This window comes from Salvelinus fontinalis, chromosome 1, assembly GCF_029448725.1.
Source record: "Salvelinus fontinalis isolate EN_2023a chromosome 1, ASM2944872v1, whole genome shotgun sequence".
Lineage (NCBI taxonomy): Eukaryota > Metazoa > Chordata > Actinopteri > Salmoniformes > Salmonidae > Salvelinus > Salvelinus fontinalis.
The window spans coordinates 49533533-49553729 of NC_074665.1; the positions used below are offsets into that span (position 1 = coordinate 49533533).

General features: G+C 45.1%; 2 protein-coding genes across 4 annotated transcripts in view; both read left to right on the forward strand.

Annotated features, from left to right (window-relative positions):
- The window catches only part of LOC129856999 (uncharacterized), a 76859-nt gene extending 72168 nt beyond the window's left edge, over window positions 1–4691 (forward strand). The window contains exon 18 of the mRNA XM_055924854.1: window positions 4602–4691. Coding sequence (XP_055780829.1) covers window positions 4602–4605 — 4 coding nt within the window. The 3' untranslated portion in view covers window positions 4606–4691. The remainder of the gene's footprint in view (window positions 1–4601) is intronic.
- Window positions 1–19648, forward strand: part of LOC129857014 (inhibitor of nuclear factor kappa-B kinase subunit alpha-like) — a 31462-nt gene extending 11814 nt beyond the window's left edge. The window contains exons 2-23 of one of the 3 annotated variants that reach the window (XM_055924873.1): window positions 4602–5144; window positions 7294–7400; window positions 7858–7952; window positions 8106–8223; window positions 8510–8579; window positions 8657–8745; window positions 8925–9014; window positions 9141–9265; window positions 9420–9527; window positions 11491–11626; window positions 11895–12089; window positions 12649–12751; window positions 12961–13084; window positions 13743–13894; window positions 14132–14193; window positions 14779–14888; window positions 15491–15540; window positions 15699–15804; window positions 16066–16213; window positions 16385–16521; window positions 16639–16738; window positions 18227–19648. In XM_055924873.1, coding sequence (XP_055780848.1) covers window positions 4622–5144; window positions 7294–7400; window positions 7858–7952; window positions 8106–8223; window positions 8510–8579; window positions 8657–8745; window positions 8925–9014; window positions 9141–9265; window positions 9420–9527; window positions 11491–11626; window positions 11895–12089; window positions 12649–12751; window positions 12961–13084; window positions 13743–13894; window positions 14132–14193; window positions 14779–14888; window positions 15491–15540; window positions 15699–15804; window positions 16066–16213; window positions 16385–16521; window positions 16639–16738; window positions 18227–18292 — 2814 coding nt within the window. In that variant the 5' untranslated portion in view covers window positions 4602–4621 and the 3' untranslated portion in view covers window positions 18293–19648. Of the gene's footprint in view, window positions 1–4601; window positions 5145–6213; window positions 6233–6376; window positions 7092–7293; window positions 7401–7857; window positions 7953–8105; window positions 8224–8509; window positions 8580–8656; window positions 8746–8924; window positions 9015–9140; window positions 9266–9419; window positions 9528–11490; window positions 11627–11894; window positions 12090–12648; window positions 12752–12960; window positions 13085–13742; window positions 13895–14131; window positions 14194–14778; window positions 14889–15490; window positions 15541–15698; window positions 15805–16065; window positions 16229–16384; window positions 16522–16638; window positions 16739–18226 lie in introns of those variants that run through there. The other 2 variants (XM_055924887.1, XM_055924879.1) reach the window with 2 other exon arrangements.
- The last annotated feature ends 549 nt before the right edge of the window (window positions 19649–20197 follow it).

Consider the following 20197-nt stretch of genomic DNA (forward strand, 5'->3'; position numbering starts at 1 on the left):
CTCCTGTCTGGCGGGCGGCTCTAGCGGCTCCTGTCTGGCGGGCGGCTCTAGCGGCTCCTGTCTGGCGGGCGGCTCTAGCGGCTCCTGTCTGGCGGACGGCTCTGTAGGCTCATGGCAGACGGGCGGCTTTGCAGGCTCATGGCAGACGGGCGGCTTTGCAGGCTCATGGCAGACGGATGGCTCAGACGGCGCTGGGGAGACGGATGGCTCAGATGGCGCTGGGGAGACGGATGGCTCAGATGGCGCTGGGGAGACGGATGGCTCAGATGGCGCTTGGCAGACGGGCAGTTCAGGCATCGCTGTGCAGATGGCAGACTCCTGCCGGCTGAGGCGCACTGTAGGCCTGGTGCGTGGTGCCGGGACTGGTGGCACCGGGCTGGGGACACGCATCTCAGGGCTAGTGCGGGGAGCAGCAACAGGACGCACAGGACTCTGGGGACACACAGGAGGCTTGGTGCGTGGTTTAGGCACTGGTGGTAAAGGGCTGGAGACACGCACCATATGGCTAGTGCGTGGAGGAGGCACTGGTGGTACTGGGTTGGGGCGGGGAGGTGGCGCCGGAAATACCGGACCGTGCAGGCGTACTGGCTCCCTTGAACGCCGAGCCTGCCCAACCTTACCTGGTTGTATGCTCCCCGTCGCCTGACCAGTGCGGGGAGGTGGAATAACCCGCACCGGCCTATGTAGGCGAACCGGGGACACCATGCGTAAGGCTGGTGCCATGTACGCCGGCCCGAGGAGACGCACTGGTGACCAGATGCGTTGGGCCGGCTTCATGACATATGGCTCAACGCTCAGTCTAGCCCGGCCGATACGTGGAGCTGGAATGTACCGAACCGGGCTATGCACGCGTACAGGAGACACCGTGCGCTCTACTGCGTAACACGGTGTCTGCCCGTACTCTCGCTCTCCACGGTAAGTACAGGGAGTAGGCGCAGGTTTCCTACCTGACTTCGCCACACTCCCTTTAAGGCCCCCCCCAAGAAATTTTTGGGTTGTACTCACGGGCTTCCAGCCTTGTCTCCGTGCTGCCTCCTCATATCGCCTCCTCTCGGCTTTAGCTGCCTCCAGCTCTTCACGAGGAAGGCGATATTCTCCCGGTTGTGCCCACGGCCCCTTACCATCCAGTATCTCCTCCCATGTCCACGAATCCTGTGTAGGTGGGTCCTGTTTCCGCTTTCCATGCCGCTTGGTCCTGTATTGGTGAGTAGTTCTGTCACGATCGTGTGGAGGATTGACGGACCAAAACGCAGCTTTAGGAAAATAAGCCATCTCCTTTTATTGACGAAGAAGGCAAAACGAAACAAAAACACTTACACACTAAACAAAACAAGAAAACGATCGTGAAGCTAAACAACGATGTGCACACACTGGCTACAAACGTATCACATAGACAACTACTCACAACAAATGAAAGCCTATGGCTACCCTAAATAAGGCTCCCAATCAGAGACAACCGAAATCAGCTGTCTCTAATTGGGAACTCATTCAGGTAACCATAGACTCTCCTAGATAACTAAACATACATAGACAACGCTAGACACATGAACTCAACACAAACCCATATCCTACACCCAACAACCCCTTTACCATAGAATCACCCAAAACCAACAAAACACAAACATTCCCCATGTCACACCCTGACCTAACTAAAATAATAAAGAAAACAAAGAATACTAAGGCCAGGGCGTGACACCTGTAGAGAGTCTCTAAAAAGTTGAGTAGATGCTGGGTGTTGTATGGCCCTATAAGGGGGATATGGGTTAGGACACCATGCTCTGAAATAGCAGCACACATGCTGATATTTCCTCCCTGTTGGCCTGGCAAATCCACAGTAGCTCTGTGACCGATGATATTCCGACCCCGCCTTCTGCATTTGGTCAGGTTGAAGCCAGCCTCATCCACATATACAAAGTTGTGAGAGGGTTCACTTGATTCCAACTCCATTATACGCTATATCCCAGAACACACAGTTGAATTTGTTTTGGTAAGGAAGAGTGACATAAAATGTACATATATTGCATGTTCCTTCCACAGCAATGGAAATGTGTGCAGTTTATGCTTACTGTACTATGTATCACTATAAAATGTTGCTGTAAAGTAGTTACATAGATATATGTTTTACCTGTACATACTGGTACCGTAGCTCCTTAACTCTGTCCTCATTCCTTTGGAATGGTACACGTTACAGCTGTTTCATACTCATCTGGTTTCTATGCAGCACCCTGTCGATGGTTGAGATGCTAACCGTATGGATGTTTTCAAAGACATCGTTGTCTTCTATAATGGTCCTGTCACGATCGTCTATGTGTGAGAGAGAGGACCAAGGCGCAGCGTGTGCAAAATACATTTCTCCTTTATTGAGAAAGGAAAACCACGAAACGAACACTGAATACAAACTAAACAAAACAACCGTGAAGCTAAATAACTTAAGTGCACAGACAAGCAACAAACGTTCAACATAGACAACTACACACAAAAGCCTACTGCCTATGGCTGCCTTAAATATGTTTCCCAATCAGAGACAATGAATGACAGCTGTCTCTGAGAACCAATCTAGGCAGCCATAGACATAACTAGACAACTACACTCTACTCTGCCCCATACACATACAACACCCCTATACAATACAAAACACATATATTCCCCATGTCACACCCTGACCTAACTAAAAAACATAACGAAAACAAAGAATACTAAGGCCAGGGCGTGACAGGTCCTTTGTATTTCCCTGAGTTTCATGGCATTGTTTGCTCGGACCATGGTGCAAATAGCCTCCTCCTGAGGTGTGAAAAGGCGTCCTCTGCCACCGGTTTGAGGTAATCTTGCAGTCCTATGTGGGGAAAAATGCAGTGAAGCATCGCACACTTTCACATAGACAAAAACTATGCGAACACACATTTTACTGTAAAACATACAGGTGGGTGCATGTAAGGTGCAGTATGTATAGAGTATATTTCTGTATGCTGTGAAATACAAGTGGACTACTGTAATATGAAGCATTGTAGGAAGTATACAGTATACTGCTTATATACAGTAACAGTGCACTGTACATTGGTGGACATACCTGTTCTCTCTTCGAAACTTTTGAACTATTGAGGACACGGTTGATCTCCCAATATTCGGCTGTACCCTTCGACCCGCCTCAGTCAGTGTCAGGCCATGATTGACAACATGGTCTACAATAGTGGCCCTTATGTCATCAGATATGCGCCTATGTCCTCTTCTGCCTCTTCCTCTGTTTTGCCTTCCACCACGCATCCTTGCTCCTCTTCTTCCTCCTCTTGGCTGTTGACCCTGTTCGTTTCCTGGTCCATCCATTATTGGAAAATTGCAACTCTGTGTTGTGGTCTGTCTATACATGCTTGCCAATTGATTCTTCATGAGATGCACCTTTGAGCAATTTAGACAACTGGTTGATTGTTGGTTGAACTAACACTTTACATTCCTTCATGAGTGAGGGTCAATTTCACCTGCACGATTCATCAATTCACGTTTTTGTACAAAAGGTCTAATAGAAATGTGTAAAACTATGCTTGACAGTTTATGACAAATAGTTCAGCAATTTTGCATGTAATGGCTTATGCAAGGAACTAATGCCTAGATGTTTTGAGGGGTAAGACTATTCAACAGAGAACCATCTACTATTTTTTTCATTTATCGCCCTCCAGGTTCCCTCGGAGAGTTCATCAATGAGCTTGATGCCTTGATAAGCTCCTTTCCTGAGGACGGCTCACCTCTCACAGTTCTGGGCGACTTTAACCTCCCCACGTCTACCTTTGACTCATTCCTCTCTGCCTCCTTCTTTCCACTCCTCTCCTCTTTTGACCTCACCCTCTCACCTTCCCCCCCTACTCACAAGGCAGGCAATACGCTTGACCTCATCTTTACTAGATGCTGTTCTTCCACTAACCACATTGCAACTCCCCTCCAAGTCTCCGACCACTACCTTGTATCCTTTTCCCTCTCGCTCTCATCCAACACTTCCCACACTGCCCCTACTCGGATGGTATCGCGCCGTCCCAACCTTCGCTCTCTCTCCCCCGCTACTCTCTCCTCTTCCATCCTATCATCTCTCCCCTCTGCTCAAACCTTCTCCAACCTATCTCCTGATTCTGCCTCCTCAACCCTCCTCTCCTCCCTTTCTGCATCCTTTGACTCTCTATGTCCCCTATCCTCCAGGCCGGCTCGGTCCTCCCCTCCCGCTCCGTGGCTCGACGACTCATTGCGAGCTCACAGAACAGGGCTCCGGGCAGCCGAGCGGAAATGGAGGAAAACTCGCCTCCCTGCGGACCTGGCATCCTTTCACTCCCTCCTCTCTACATTTTCCTCTTCTGTCTCTGCTGCTAAAGCCACTTTCTACCACTCTAAATTCCAAGCATCTGCCTCTAACCCTAGGAAGCTCTTTGCCACCTTCTCCTCCCTCCTGAATCCTCCTCCCCCTCCCCCCCCCTCCTCCCTCTCTGCAGATGACTTCGTCAACCATTTTGAAAAGAAGGTCGACGACATCCGATCCTCGTTTGCTAAGTCAAACGACATCGCTGGTTCTGCTCACACTGCCCTACCCTGTGCTCTGACCTCTTTCTCCCCTCTCTCTCCAGATGAAATCTCGCGTCTTGTGATGGCCGGCCGCCCAACAACCTGCCCGCTTGACCCTATCCCCTCCTCTCTTCTCCAGACCATTTCCGGAGACCTTCTCCCTTACCTCACCTCGCTCATCAACTCATCCCTGACCGCTGGCTACGTCCCTTCCGTCTTCAAGAGAGCGAGAGTTGCACCCCTTCTGAAAAAACCTACACTCGATCCCTCCGATGTCAACAACTACAGACCAGTATCCCTTCTTTCTTTTCTCTCCAAAACTCTTGAACGTGCCGTCCTTGGCCAGCTCTCCTGCTATCTCTCTCAGAATGACCTTCTTGATCCAAATCAGTCAGGTTTCAAGACTAGTCATTCAACTGAGACTGCTCTTCTCTGTTTCACGGAGGCGCTCCGCACTGCTAAAGCTAACTCTCTCTCCTCTGCTCTCATCCTTCTAGACCTATCGGCTGCCTTCGACACTGTGAACCATCAGATCCTCCTCTCCACCCTCTCCGAGTTGGGCATCTCCGGCGCGGCCCACGCTTGGATTGCGTCCTACCTGACAGGTCGGTCCTACCAGGTAGCGTGGCGAGAATCTGTCTCCTCACCACGCGCTCTCACCACTGGTGTCCCCCAGGGCTCTGTTCTAGGCCCTCTCCTATTCTCGCTATACACCAAGTCACTTGGCTCTGTCATAACCTCACGTGGTCTCTCCTATCATTGCTATGCAGACGACACACAATTAATCTTCTCCTTTCCCCCTTCTGATGACCAGGTGGCGAATCGCATCTCTGCATGTCTGGCAGACATATCAGTGTGGATGACGGATCACCACCTCAAGCTGAACCTCGGCAAGACGGAGCTGCTCTTCCTCCCGGGGAAGGACTGCCCGTTCCATGATCTCGCCATCACGGTTGACAACTCCATTGTGTCCTCCTCCCAGAGCGCTAAGAACCTTGGCGTGATCCTGGACAACACCCTGTCGTTCTCAACTAACATCAAGGCGGTGGCCCGTTCCTGTAGGTTCATGCTCTACAACATCCGCAGAGTACGACCCTGCCTCACACAGGAAGCGGCGCAGGTCCTAATCCAGGCACTTGTCATCTCCCGTCTGGATTACTGCAACTCGCTGTTGGCTGGGCTCCCTGCCTGTGCCATTAAACCCCTACAACTCATCCAGAACGCCGCAGCCCGTCTGGTGTTCAACCTTCCCAAGTTCTCTCACGTCACCCCGCTCCTCCGCTCTCTCCACTGGCTTCCATTCGAAGCTCGCATCCGCTACAAGACCATGGTGCTTGCCTACGGAGCTGTGAGGAGAACGGCACCTCAGTACCTCCAGGCTCTGATCAGGCCCTACACCCAAACAAGGGCACTGCGTTCATCCACCTCTGGCCTGCTCGCCTCCCTACCACTGAGGAAGTACAGTTCCCGCTCAGCCCAGTCAAAACTGTTCGCTGCTCTGGCCCCCCAATGGTGGAACAAACTCCCTCACGACGCCAGGACAGCGGAGTCAATCACCACCTTCCGGAGACACCTGAAACCCCACCTCTTTAAGGAATACCTAGGATAGGATAAAGCAATCCTTCTGACCCCCCCCCCCTTAAAAGATCTTGATGCACTATTGTAAAGTGGCTGTTCCACTGGATGTCATAAGGTGAATGCACCAATTTGTAAGTCGCTCTGGATAAGAGCGTCTGCTAAATGACTTAAATGTAAATGTAAATTTTGATCAACATGACATGAGCAATTGATAATGTGGAAAAAAGCTGACACTTGTACATTATCAATTGCAATTTGTTCAAAGGAATAAGAAATTGCTTTAATGATGTGCACAAGTGACTAGATGATTTGGAATTTGTGCAAGTAGTATCAAGAATTGCACTTTTGATCTAAGAAATGCACCAAAGCGACTGAGAAACTGTAAACTGCGCTTCAGTTCGGGTCAAATAGAGCAAAATACTTGACATGGCTTAATCTATTTGCTACTGTGAAGTGGTTCCAATTAAATAAGAGATGGAGTGAATGGTAGACTATCCTAACTATTTCGCGAATATTAAACCATCACAGTCAGCGTAAATAAATGAGGCCCCTGGCCCCCGTTTCATTTTTTAAATTCAGAAAAGCTGCCGGGTTTGTTGGTGACGTCACATCTGGGAAAGCGCACATTCATGTCTAGGTGCATTGGTCAGACACAATAAGATTATCTTTATTTTTCTGGAAAAAACAGCCAATGACTCTCGTATGAAATAGCAAAGTAACGTAATACTTATCTTAGATTATAGTATTACTCCAATAGTTCCCCAGTTTTGATAGCCAGCAGCGTCAGCTAGCTGTCTGTCCAACGAGCTAGCTAGCTAACGGTAGCTATGTTTACTTCGTCTACGAGCTTCGTTGAACAGTCATGGGTGCAACCCTGCGAGGAAAATATGGGCGATTGTAAAGTTTAAACGTCTATATTGGCTATTAATACGTTTTCTTTACGGACATCATCTGACGGTGGAGCTAAGTTGAAGGTACTAGTAAGGCAAACTTGAAAGTTGTTTAGCTAGCTAACGTTAGCTACCACCACTAACGTTAGCTGTTATAAGTAGCTTAGCTATCAAGCTAACAGTTAGCTAGTAAATGCTTGATTTACAGCATAGCTGGCTAACTATACATGTTGCCAATTTGCATAGCCAAATGTAACATTAATCGTTCATGTTATTAACGTTACAGCAATGGATAAGCCTCCTTTCAGACAAAACCAAAACTGTGGAGACTGGGAATTCAAAGAGAGATTGGGCATGGGCAGTTTTGCCCATGTCTACCTGTATCAAAATCATGTAAGTATTCCAACTAGCTAGCGAATGTTAGCAACATTTCTATAGTTAACCCTAGTTATTCTGGATTAGAATAAAGGTAGCTACACATCCTGCTGCCAAATCAGATCTGGAGATATGTTTACAAGTAGGTGAAAGGTTGTCAACCACTTCCTAGATGTAAACAGTAGGCCTGACTGGGTGGCAGATAATGTATCATAACGTTCTGTTTAGTATGATGTAAGAATGTAAATTGTTGATCTGTATTTGAAAAAATAAATAATAATAAGATAATGTATCATAGGTCCAATGGCCACCAGTTGAGAGAAACACTTCGTAGCCTAAAAATAACTTTTGGAATACTGTACTGTTTTGTATTTTTCCCTCTGTGAATTCATAAGTACACATCTGTTGAATTAACCAGCTGTTACAGGTTCAATCAAGATAATAGATGATACTTTCCCCCCCCCTTGTTTCCAAGGACACATCGGAAAAAATAGCAGTGAAAATGTGTCGTCTGGAGTTAATACCAAGAAACAAAGACAGATGGAGCAGAGAGATCCAGATCATGAAAAAGTTTGTCTTCATCGTATTATCCTTTGTACACCATTGAACGCCACACACATTTGAACAGTGTGACTTCTACCTTTTCACTGATACATTGACATATCGGCATTTGCTTCTTGTTAGTATCAAGTACAATGTTTTTCTTATCTCTTTCATATTCAGGTTGAATAATCTCAACGTAGTGACAGCGCGAGACGTGCCAGAGGAGATGAAGCACATTGCCTTAAACGACCTTCCACTGCTGGCCATGGAGTACTGCTCCAAGGGAGACCTCAGAAAGGTGGACTGTAGAGGATTAATACTTACTTGTCAATTTTCCTTAAAGTCCACGTAAATATGTAATTCTGATTTGAAACCCCGTGGCACCTACATACTCTCCTGGGGGGTTAGAAACACACGGTTAGCCACGTCGCAGTGCCCCTGGAGTAGTTAAGTGCTAAATGCCTCGCGGAAGGGCACGACAACAAAATTGGGGGCTTGCTCTGTCATGAGGTCTGAAGTATACATTTTTTTCTTCATATTAGCAGGCATTTGTCTAACAATGTGTTAATGGTTGAATTTGACAGATGCTGAGCAAGCCAGAAAATTGCTGTGGACTGAAAGAAAGTGAAGTGCTTTCCCTGCTTAATGACGTCGGTATGTACTGTACCACACCGTTGTATTGTGTCAATCGTTGCTCTGCATAGAGCTGATTTTCTGAATGGTCTTAACAGGTTCAGGCATCCAGTATTTACATGAAAACAAGATCATACACAGAGACCTTAAACCAGAAAATGTAGTGCTGCAGGATGTCAACGGAAAGGTAACCCAATATTTATGGACCAGCACACAGAATGTATCGCCATGCTCCGTTTTAAAACAGTCTACATTTTTGTGCTATTGGTGTTGTAAAGTGTGAAATCGACTATGGTGACATTGTTATTTTGAAAGATTACTGTTCATCTTTCAATGTTACTATTTCTCATGTTTTTCCTTGTTCAGTTGGTTCACAAAATCATAGACTTGGGCTATGCCAAAGACTTGGACCAGGGGAGTCTGTGCACCTCTTTTGTGGGAACACTGCAGTACTTGGTGAGCATCATATCCATCCCCCCGCAAGCACTCCTGGATTCCTATTGATTCAACGCTACACCACTGTCTTTGTTTGTTTGTTAAAACCGGACATACATATTGATACGTTGCATATCCTTTCCCCAGGCACCTGAGCTATTTGAGAATAAGCCTTACACTGTCACAGTGGACTACTGGAGTTTTGGCACAATGATATTTGAATGCAGCTGTGGATTCCGGCCGTTTCTGCACAATCTTCAGCCGGTCCAATGGTAGTTGTCCCTCTGTATTTGATTGTGTCCCCCAACCCCGAAGGAAATTAATACATTAACACAGTTTTCAAGTGCTAGTTTTAATTCTAAATGATCCTCCAAGGGGCACTAGGTAACCATCCTAAATAGCCATTTCAATGTTGTTATTCCTCAGGGCCAGCAAAGTGCGGAGCAAAGGTCCCAAAGACATCATGGCTGTGGAGGAATTGAATGGGGAAGTCAGATTCTCCACACATCTACCATACCCCAACAATCTAAGCAGGTCCGACGCCATCACACACTTCATTCTGATGGCGTTATTAACTACTTGTCGCCTAACATCTTTATGTATAGCAGGGTCCTCGAAGGATGTGTATGCTGGTTTTCATCATAACCTTTAGCCACAGACATATTTCTACCTGGGAAACCAGGGGCCTGTTCAGTAGGGTGTCATGTAACAGAGCATTGAGATATATAGACACACACACAGTACCAGTCAAAAGTTTGGACACACCTACTCATTTAAGGGTTTTTCGTTATTTGTACTTTTTTCTACATTGTAGAATAATAAGGAAGACACAAACTATGAAATAACACATATGGAATCATGTAGTAACTAAAAGAAGTGTTGAACAAATCAAAATATATTTTATATTTGAGATTCTTTAAAGTAGCCACCCATTGTGTTGATGACAGCTTTGCACACTCTTGGCATTCTCTGAACCAGCTTCATGAAGTCACCTCGAATGCTTTTCCAACAGTCTTGAAGCAGTTCCCACATATGCTGAGCACTTGTTGGCTGCTTTTCCTTCACTCTGCGTCCAACTCATCCCAAACCATCTCAATTCGGTTGAGGTCAGATGATTGTGGAGGCCAGGCCATCTGATGCAGTACTGCATCACTCTCATTCTTGGTCAAATAGCCCTTAAACAGCCTGAAGGGGTGTTTTGAGTCATTGTCCTGTTGAAAAACAAATGATAGTCCCACTAAGCGCAAACCAGATGGGATTGCATATCGCTGCAGAATGCTGTGGTAGCCATGCTGGTTAAGTGTGCCTTGAATTCTAAATAAAGCACTGACAGTGTCACCAGCAAAGTAGCATCACACCACCTCCTCCATGCTTCGCGGTGGGAACCACACATGGGGAGATCATCCGTTCGCCTACTCTGCGCCTCACAAAGACACGACGGTTGGAACCAAAAATCTAAAATTTGGACTCATCAGACCAAAGGACAGATTTCCACCAGTCTAATGTCCAATGCTCATGTTTTTTGGCCCAAGCGAGTCTCTTATTGGTGTGGTTTCTTTGCAGCAGTTCGACCATGAAGGCCTGATTCACGCAGTCTCCTCTGAACAGATCATGTTGAGATGTGTCTGTTACTTGAACTTTGAAGCATTTATTTGGGCTGCAATCTGAGTTGCAGTTAATTTGCCGATTTCTGAGGCTGGTAACTCTATTGATCTTATCCACTGCAGCAGAGGTAACTCTGGTCTTTGCTGTGGCGGTCCTCTGAGAGCCAGTTTCATCATAGCGCTTGATGGTTTTTGCGACTGAACTTGAAGAAAGTTTCAAAGTTCTTAATCTTCCGTATTGACTGAGCTTCATGTCTTAAAGTGATGATAGACTGTTTCTCTTTGGATATTTGAGCTGTTCTTGCCATAATATGGACTTGGTCTTTTACCAAATAGGGCTATCTTCTGTATGTCACCCCTACCTTGTCACAACACATCTGATTGGCTCAAACGCATTAGGAAGGAAAGAAATTCCACAAATTAACTTTTAACAAGGCACACCTGTTAATTGAAATGCATTCCAGGTGACTACCTCATGAAGCCGGTTGAGAGAATGCAAAGAGTGTGCAAAGCTGTCATCAAGGCAAAGGGTGGCTACATTGAAAAATCTCAAATATATTTTCATATAACAGTGTTTTGGTTACTAAATGATTCCATGTGTTATTTCATAGTTTTGATGTCTTCACTATTATTCTACAATGTAAAAAAATAAAGAAAAACCCTTGAATGAGTCGGTGTGTCCAAACTTTTGATTTTCTGTCATGTAGAACAGTGAATCGTGTCAGCTCAATTTATGACAACATTCTAAACGTTTCACCTCATTGAGTAGCATAACTTGAAATTTGAAAACCGGGACTCTTAACTCGAGAGAAACGACCCATGACCTGTATAGAGTGAACCTATTTATTTCCCCTCCACCGGGGGCAATGTTAATTTGCGCTGTGCTCATTCAGGACACTGCTGGAGCGCATGGAGATGCTGCTTCAGCTGATGCTGAAATGGGATCCTATCCAGAGAGGAGGCAAGACCAACGCTGACAGCAAGAAACCCCAGTGCTTTGAAGTGCTGGAACAAATATTATGCATGAAGGTTAGTTCTGTAATGTATCATACTGTATTTCTTGAGCTGACCATAGTGTTTGAGATTCTCTGTCAAGGCTGGCCTCATTTATTTGGTTTGGTCTCATAGGCAAAATTCAATGAACTCTTTATTTTTCCTCTGTAAGTGAATGTGCAATTAATATACTTTTTCAGCAAAATGTTAAGTTTGACTGTCAGTGCTTGATATTTTGGATTGACTCAATCTGCTAGCCAGTCGGCTTCCTTTATTTTACCCATATATTCTCTCTCATTTGCAGGTTGTCCACATCCTAAACATGACCACAGCCCAGGTCCACTCCTTCCAACTGGTCCCAGAGGAGAGCCTCCATAGCCTGCAGCGCCGCATCGAGACGGAGACCAAGATTGAGCTGGTCAACCAGGAGCTTTTGCAGGAGACGGGGGTGTCGCTGGACCCCAGGAAGGCTGCAGCCCAGTGTGTCCTTGACGGGGTGGTAAGACTCCTTTTGGTTCCACTCTGCTACTTCGTTGGTGTAATGTTATTTGTTAGAATGTAGTTTTGATTGCCTGGCTTCCCAAACTCCTTGCTCCGGCCAAACGCTACACCACGCCCACGGACGTTAGTTTGTTCTCCGCAGTGAGTCTGGATCGGAGTACCTCCCTGACAATTTCTAGAATGGAAATCCGTTCTAGACCGTCTGATTGGTCGCAGAAACCGATATGTTGGGCCAGAGCCAAAACACACGTGGGTAAAAGCGACGTTTTGAAAAATGTGTCATTGGGATTGATACTGTTTGGTTCGGGATGATCCAATCGCTTATAACTTTGTTTTGTACAACACCCCTCATTTTGACGTCACCACAAACAACTTAAATGACGGCTGTCTCGGACTGAAGTATGTAGCAAACGATAGAGCAGCGGAAGAATTCATTTTGAGTCGTCGGGCAGGTTTCGATGCAACACATTGTACATCTTACTTACCTCTTCAGCATTAACATGTTTAGCATTTGACCCCCATGTAAAGTGATTGTGTGTGCTTTGTGTGTTGTGCAGCGAGGCTGGGACAGTTACATCATCTATTTGTTTGACAAGAGCCTCACCAAGTACTCTGGTCCCTTCAGTGCTAGACAACTGCCTGATAAAGTCAACGCTATTGGTGAGTACCGTCTTCTCTGCCCGCTGATAAATATTTTGAGATGTTATGCCGATTTGGATCGGATTACAAGCTCATGCAATTAGAGGTAGTTTTTTGGGCAAAAACAAAATTGTCCTCCTTCCATCGTTTTGGTTCAAAAATGTCTTCAGTTTGTTCTTCCTTCATATGTACCAAGCCTTATGTAGAAGCTTGTCGTCTTGTTTCCCCAGTACGGGAAGCTAAGTCCCAGCTTCCCTTGGTGATGCTGAAGAAGGTGTGGGGCGAGGCGGTTAGTTACATCTGTGGACTGAAGGACGACTACAGCAGATTGTTCCAGGGCCAGAGGGCTGCCATGTGAGTAAGCCAGCCTGCTGTACTGGAATGAAACAAATCTGAAAGGAAGTGAGGTTCTTTACGTTGAGACATTACCATATTCCCAATCTGAAATTGCTAAAAGAAGTTCCCAGACTTGCTTTCGAAGAATCGGCCAGTTGCTTTTTCATCTGTGGCGTGTGATTCAATGTCCCCAATGAGCTTTGCACGCGCAGCCGTGCAGAAGCAATGCCAGCCCGCGCTGAGACGCATGAGATTGAACTGCACTAGTGTTGCCCCATTAGTTTACACTAGCTTTCAGATCAACTTTTCTGATGTGGGAATTAACATAATATCACCCTCTTTAAATGCAGCAAACCTAGCTTTGCAAGATTGAGTCAGCGATTTTATTGTAAGCGAAAAAGGTTGCAGTAGAATTAGTGCATTTTGACAGATACGAGTGCTCTTTCAATTACCCGCGGGTGTGAGTAGATGCTCTTAACTGGTACAGCCTCAGTGTTCAGTTAAAGCGTTCCAGAAATCGCACAGAAGGCTCACGATGTTCACCTTTCCGTTCACGAGCGCTGAAATTAGCTCGAGGCTGATGTTCTTTGGAGGGAAATTGGTGTGATCCCGTGTTATCTTGATGTACATCTCTGTCTTTGAACAGACAGTTATTCTATTCTGTGTGTGTGTCCAGGCTGAGCCTCCTACGCTACAACACCAACCTGACCCGGTGCAAGAACGGCATGTTTGCCTTCTCCCAGCAGCTGAAGGCCAAGCTGGACTTCTTCAAGAGCAGCATTCAATACGACCTGGAGAAGTACAGCGACCAGATGCATTATGGGATCTGTGAGTGTCTGCCGGCTAATGATTGGTAGTGCCAAGAATAGTCAACCACATGGCCCTGTGTCTGAAATGGTGCCCTATTCCTTATATAGTGCACTGCTTTTCATTCGGGCCCATAGTAGAGAATAGGGTGCCATTTCCCAACTTAGGGAATAGGGTACCAGTTCAGAAGCAACGATGGTTTTGTGTTGTGAAAAGATGGAGTTGTTTTCATGAGATTTGGTTCTTTTTACCCCTCAGCGTCAGAGAAGATGCTGAAAGCGTGGCAGGAGAACGAGGGGAAAGCTGCTGCTTATGCACAGGTACCAGCAGGGATGGGGACAAACTTAGGAACCTTACTGTGTGCATTCCGGGTGTAAAAAATACACCCGGAATATATATTCTCATGTACAATGTATTTTCTTCATTCCAAATTGATTGTTGGTATAGAACACATCTGCCCTTGTTTTGGTAAAAGGCTGAGGGATGGGGCTGGAGAAATGTAACCACTCAAATTCAGACAGAGCTCTGGATGCAAGGACTGTCCATCCATGATATCAAAATGTATAGTTTTGAGGTTATAAACTGTTTTAGAATGACATTGTTTACAAACATTGGACTAAAACAAGCATATTTTGGGGGTTCTGATGGGGTACGACAGTTGAACTAAACTCATGACGTAAGACATTATATTCTTCAGGAATCAATGGGTACATATAATTAATTTATATGTCCAAAAAAAATGGATGTGGCAACTGCAGATTGCCCATTTAACCACAGGTCTAGAATCAGATTACCCCACCAACTGTTAACATCAGGTTAATAAAAGTATGACCCTCTGTCAGTGCTTAGGGACAACTATACCTATTACCATTGAAAGACCAGGTGTAATGTGTCTGGTCCACCAGGTGGCAGAGGTGAGCCACCTGGATGAGGAAATCATGTCGTTACACTCGGAGATTGTGGAGCTGCAGCGGAGTCCCTACGCCCGTCGCCAAGGAGACGTCATGGAGCAGCTGTGAGTGTTCTATACTAGGCATGAATGACACGCTCTGTCTCTCCTCCAAGAAACGCATCAAGGGTCTATCTGTCTGAGTGATGTTCTATAGATTCCTGGGGTCATTTCATGTTTTCCTGTGTATCTGCACTATACGTTGTTCAAACATTCAAACCGGGTGAATCTTTCCTTTTTAAGTAGAAGTGGATGGAACCTTATTGAGATGCCTGACTTCTGTGTCCAGCTAAAGCTAGTAGCTGACCTGACAGCTAACCTAATGTTCTTTCATTTGCATTGCCAGTCATATACATTTTAGAGAACTGTTTCCCAACCCTGGTCCTCCAGTACCCCCAACAGTACACAGTTTCATTGTAGCCCTTGACAAATGCACCTCGTTTAAGGGCTTGATTAGTTGAGGGCTTGATGAGTAGTTGACAAGTTAAATCAGGTGTGCTTGTCCAGGGTTACAATCAAAATGTGTGCTGTTGGGGGTACTCGAGGACCAGGGTTTGGAAACACTGATTTTAGAGTACTCAAATGCACACTTTTTAAGAAGGAAAGGTCAACTCTTCTGTATAAAATGAATATTCTAAAATAATGACTTGTGTATTCGTTGTTTTCAGAGAGGAAAAGGCCATTGAACTCTACAAACAACTGAAGATGAAATGCAGAAGTAAGCCACTTTGGACCAATAAACAGTCAGTGCATTGCAGCTGTCGTAAATGTCCATAAGACAGTAGTACTTTTGGATATTGAATAGAATCTGTAATGGTACAACTGTAATTCTAAACGCTACCACCACCTGACACCAGTGTGCTGTTCTTCCCTCAGCGCCTGACCCTGATGTGAGCAGCGACAGCGCCGAGATGGTTAAAGCCATCATCCAGACTGTTCAGAACCAGGACAAGGTCCTCCGAGACCTCTACACACATCTCAGGTAGACAGGGTCCGGCACTGTTCAGTGGACTGTCACCTCACCCGGGTCACCAACTGAGCGTTGCAGATAGAAATAGCATGAATAGAGCTGACATGATTCTATACTCTACATGTCAGAGGCATGTGTCTGTTCTATGCAATATAGTTCTCTCGGAATTCTGAACGTTCCGCAGAAATGTGGTGATATGGCTGCCTAGTTGGATTTTGCTCTCTTTGCTATTCCTGAGGTTCTACCGTCTGACCCCCCCCCCCCCCCATGCAGTAAGATCTTACTGAGCAAGCAGAAGATAATTGACCTATTCCCACGCATTGAGAAGACGCTGGAGGACATCAAGGATGCCGACAACACTGTGATGCAGATGCAGGTCAAGAGACAGAGAGAGTTCTGGCACCTACTGAAGATTGCCTGTGTGAGTGACGGAGAGGTAGAACCAGAGTTAAGTTAGTCATAAGGTCATGAGATCTACTGTAAGATGGCAGTGGGTTATTTTAAATCGTGCAATTTTCTATAGAACTCACTTAGCTAGCTAGGTCATAATAAGTGAACACGTGTTCAGTGTAAGTAATTTGTCTTCTCCCAGGCTCAGAACTCTGCAAGGAACTCGATAGCAGCCAGCCCAGAGTTGTCCAACCCCCTGCAGGTGTCCCAGTGGGCCCAGTCTGCCCAGCCCATCAGCAACCCTCACCCCCTCACCTCCTTACCTGGACCCAACGATAGGTACGGGGCTATACAGTAGACAGATGGAAGGGGTTGACGTGTTATATGTAGCAGAATGAAAAGGAATGCCCTTAGGACAGTAGGTGACTAGTTCTCTCTCTTTCTCCTTCCCTCCAGTGCTGCTGCCCCGCGTCTGCTTCAGGAGAACCAGAAGTACCTCAGTCAGCTGACCAGCCTGATGCAGGAAGCTGCTGACGAGCAGTCCAAAAGCATAGTGGTGAGTTGAGCCGTTTTCTCTCAGCTGGCAAGACTTAACGTAATGGAAGCCTGGTATTCTGTCAATGCAGTGTCTTATATTTCAGTGTTGCACGTCACCACGTTTTCTGCAGTGTGTTAAGTCACACGCACATCTGTACTGAACAAAAATAATTTTACTGAGTTATAGTTCATATAAGGAAATCAGACAATTGAAATAAGTTCATTAGGCCCTAAACTATGGATTTCGCATGACACCCCTACGGCGTGCAGCCATAGGGAGCCTGGGAGGGTACAGGCCCACCCACTGGGGAGCCAGGCCCAGCCAATCAGAATGACTTTTCCCCACCTAAGGGCTTTATTACAGACAGAAATACCCTCAGTTTCATCAGCTGTCTGGCTGGTGTCAGACGATCCCGCAGGTGAAGAAGCCGGATGTGGAGGTCCTAGGCTGGCGTGGTTACACGTGGTCTGTGGTTGTGAGGCTGGTTGGATGTACTGCCAAATTCTCTAAAATGACGTTGGAGGCAGCTTATGGTAGAAAAATTAACATTATGTTCTCTGGCAAAAGCTCTGGTGGTCATTCCTGCAGTCAGCATGCCAATTACACGCTCCTTTAAAACTTGAGACATCTGTGGCATTGTGTTGTGACAAAACTGCACATGTTAGTGTTATTTTTGTATTGTCCCTTTCACAAGGTGCACCTGTGTAATGATTATGCTGTTTAATCAGCTTCTTGATATGCCACACCTGTCAGGTGGATGGATTATCTTGGCAAAGGAGAAATGCTCACTAACAGGGATGCAAACAAAATTTGAGAGCAATAAGCTTTTTGTGCTTCTGGAACATTTCTGGGATCTTTTATTTCAGCTGATGAAACATGGGACCAACACTTTACATGTTGCGTTTATATTTTTGTTCAGTCTATTTATAACGTGGGATTGAAACATGTAGGTACTTGTTAAGTTGGCACCACTGGTGTGCGTCATTTACCAGTCACACTCTTCTGTATGTCCACTCCCTATCAGGGTGGGATTAGGGGTCCCAGGTCAGGAGGGTGATAAGGTTCCCTCTGTCTTTTATCCAGCCTTTTGTTGTATTAAGTGGGCTCAGACATGTCCTTAAGGCTAACTGGCTAATCTGATCCATTCAAAACATGTCTGGGGAGGTTGGCTGCCTTTCCTGGAGGGCACTGAGATTGATACTGTGTCTAAACCACAACCCAAACACCATGGGGCGTCACTAGTTACCGCAGCCACGAAGTCAAACCCCACCTAGTTCTACAATTTGTCTTCTTAAAATGTGATTTTAAACCTTAACCACAATCACACTGCTAACCTTATGCCTAACCCTAGCCTTAAATTAAAAACCAAAAACCACATTTTTGTTCATGGTTTTTCACGATATAGACAATTTTGACCTTGTGGCCACTCCACAGTTAACCCTTTGTTTGTTACAGCGACAACCTTAAAGCTACATTGAGGTCAAGTGTTATGTCATCTCTTTGTAGGAGCAAGATTGGAGCTGGACTAAATACGAAACGTTGTCTACGAAACTGCTCAACCGAAATGTGTGAATACATGTCAACAGCAAACGAAGCACTGTCCAGCTCACCCCTGCCTGCCCTCCAACCAAGTAACACTAAGGACAGAATGCTGTTAACAAAATGGAGTCACGGCAGTTTATGTAATAGTACATTTTGATGTGTGGATTTGGTAACTCACTTTAACGGCTAACCTGAGCTTCTTAAAAAGGCAGATCAAAAAATACAAATGCTCAATGGTTTTTCTTCTCCGTTTTCTCATCTGTTTGGTGAGAAGGGTGGATGATGTATCATTTTGTTTTTATATGAACACGACATGTCAGTTGTCCATTACTCTTCAAGCAAATGTCACCTTTTTGTTTTACCTCACAGATCATTGTGCAAATCTAAGTACCACTATTTATCAAAATCCGTATTTTACTATTATCTTCTCAAAGTATCAGAGTAAACTGCATTTGATTGTGAGTCAAAGTTTTGGAATGACAGAGTGTAGCTAGAAAGTGTTTGGGCTAAGGAAATGGGACTGATGAGAAAGCTTTCTATGAATGTTGAGCCCCATCATGTCTCGTGATGTGACACAGCACAAGGAAAAGAGAGGGGGAAGGAAATTACAATCAACCAACAGCACTTTGACATTCCCAAGCATCCTCCATCCTGTTTGTGCCGAGGAAGTAGTAGTCAGACATCCGGGGTCCTACATGCCCTCTAGAACCCTATTTATCAGTCTGGGCCCTTGTGACACACCTCTTGTTACATTTCCTGTCTCGTTGGATGATTGTATCAACTGTATTTGAAATCAAGTCATGCATCGATCAAGGGGAAAGGGTTTTGACCATATATAAATTGTTTTTTGATTGACTAAAAGTATTCTATCACGACTAAACACACTTTACATGGAAGGGGGGGAAGATGGAAATCCTATAGTTACTTTGTGACGTTTGTGTCACCAAGAATGCTGGTATGTTTTTTTCCCCATATGTTGAAAATGTTTAAACCTGTAAATAGAATACAACAAGTTAAATTCAGTTTGTCAGGTGCACTGTCATTCTTGTGTACTTTCTTTTCACTGGATGCTCAATGAATAGAAACATATGGCGGGCCATGATAAATGATTGAATGTACAACCCGAGAGGTGTAACAAAGAAAGTGCACACTTTGCTCCAGAAAGACATGTACATTAAATCTATAAGTTGTATTTATGTAGTTTTAAGTGCAATGGATAATGTTTATTTTGTAGTATTTAAGTGACATGCTATGTCAGTTTCCCTCTTCAAGGTTTGTCACCATCTGATGTTAAAACCCATGTCTGAATGTTTACTTTTTAGTAATTGTATTGTATAGATATCAAACATTGACTTGGTATTACAATAAAAATGGACTTGGCATGAATTTGTATTGCTTTATATTAGTTCTAAGAAGCTAATGTTTGTGGTGTTCCCTGTTTCTGCGAGTGGTGGCCACTGTCTATATTTTCTGTTCTACCAAATTCCAATGGTGGATTTTTAACTGAGCCTTCCTGAAGACGGAGGTGTCTGTGTGAAGAAGTTGTTTAAAGGATGTTTTGAAGATTTAATGGATTGATCGTGTAGAATAATCTAGAGCTACAGGCAACGCTGTCTCTTGTGCTTTTGGCAATGATTTCACACGAGGCCTATTTTACATGCTATGCCTAAATACTTATAACCACCAGGCTTATAAATATACACGTTTTTCTTTGCATTATTTCATTACCTACATGTTATTTTAAGTTATCCATTTGGAGCGCAACATCACGTTGTTAAAAAGGATGTCTAAATTGGGCATGCCTATAAATGATTGAATTGAAGGAATCTAGGGCTTATGTTAACTTTGATTGTGTTCGATGAAAATGGTAGACCTTTCAAACGTTGACTGACTACTGTGCCAAAGTGATTTAGTTGTTAAACGGGAGTGAGGAGT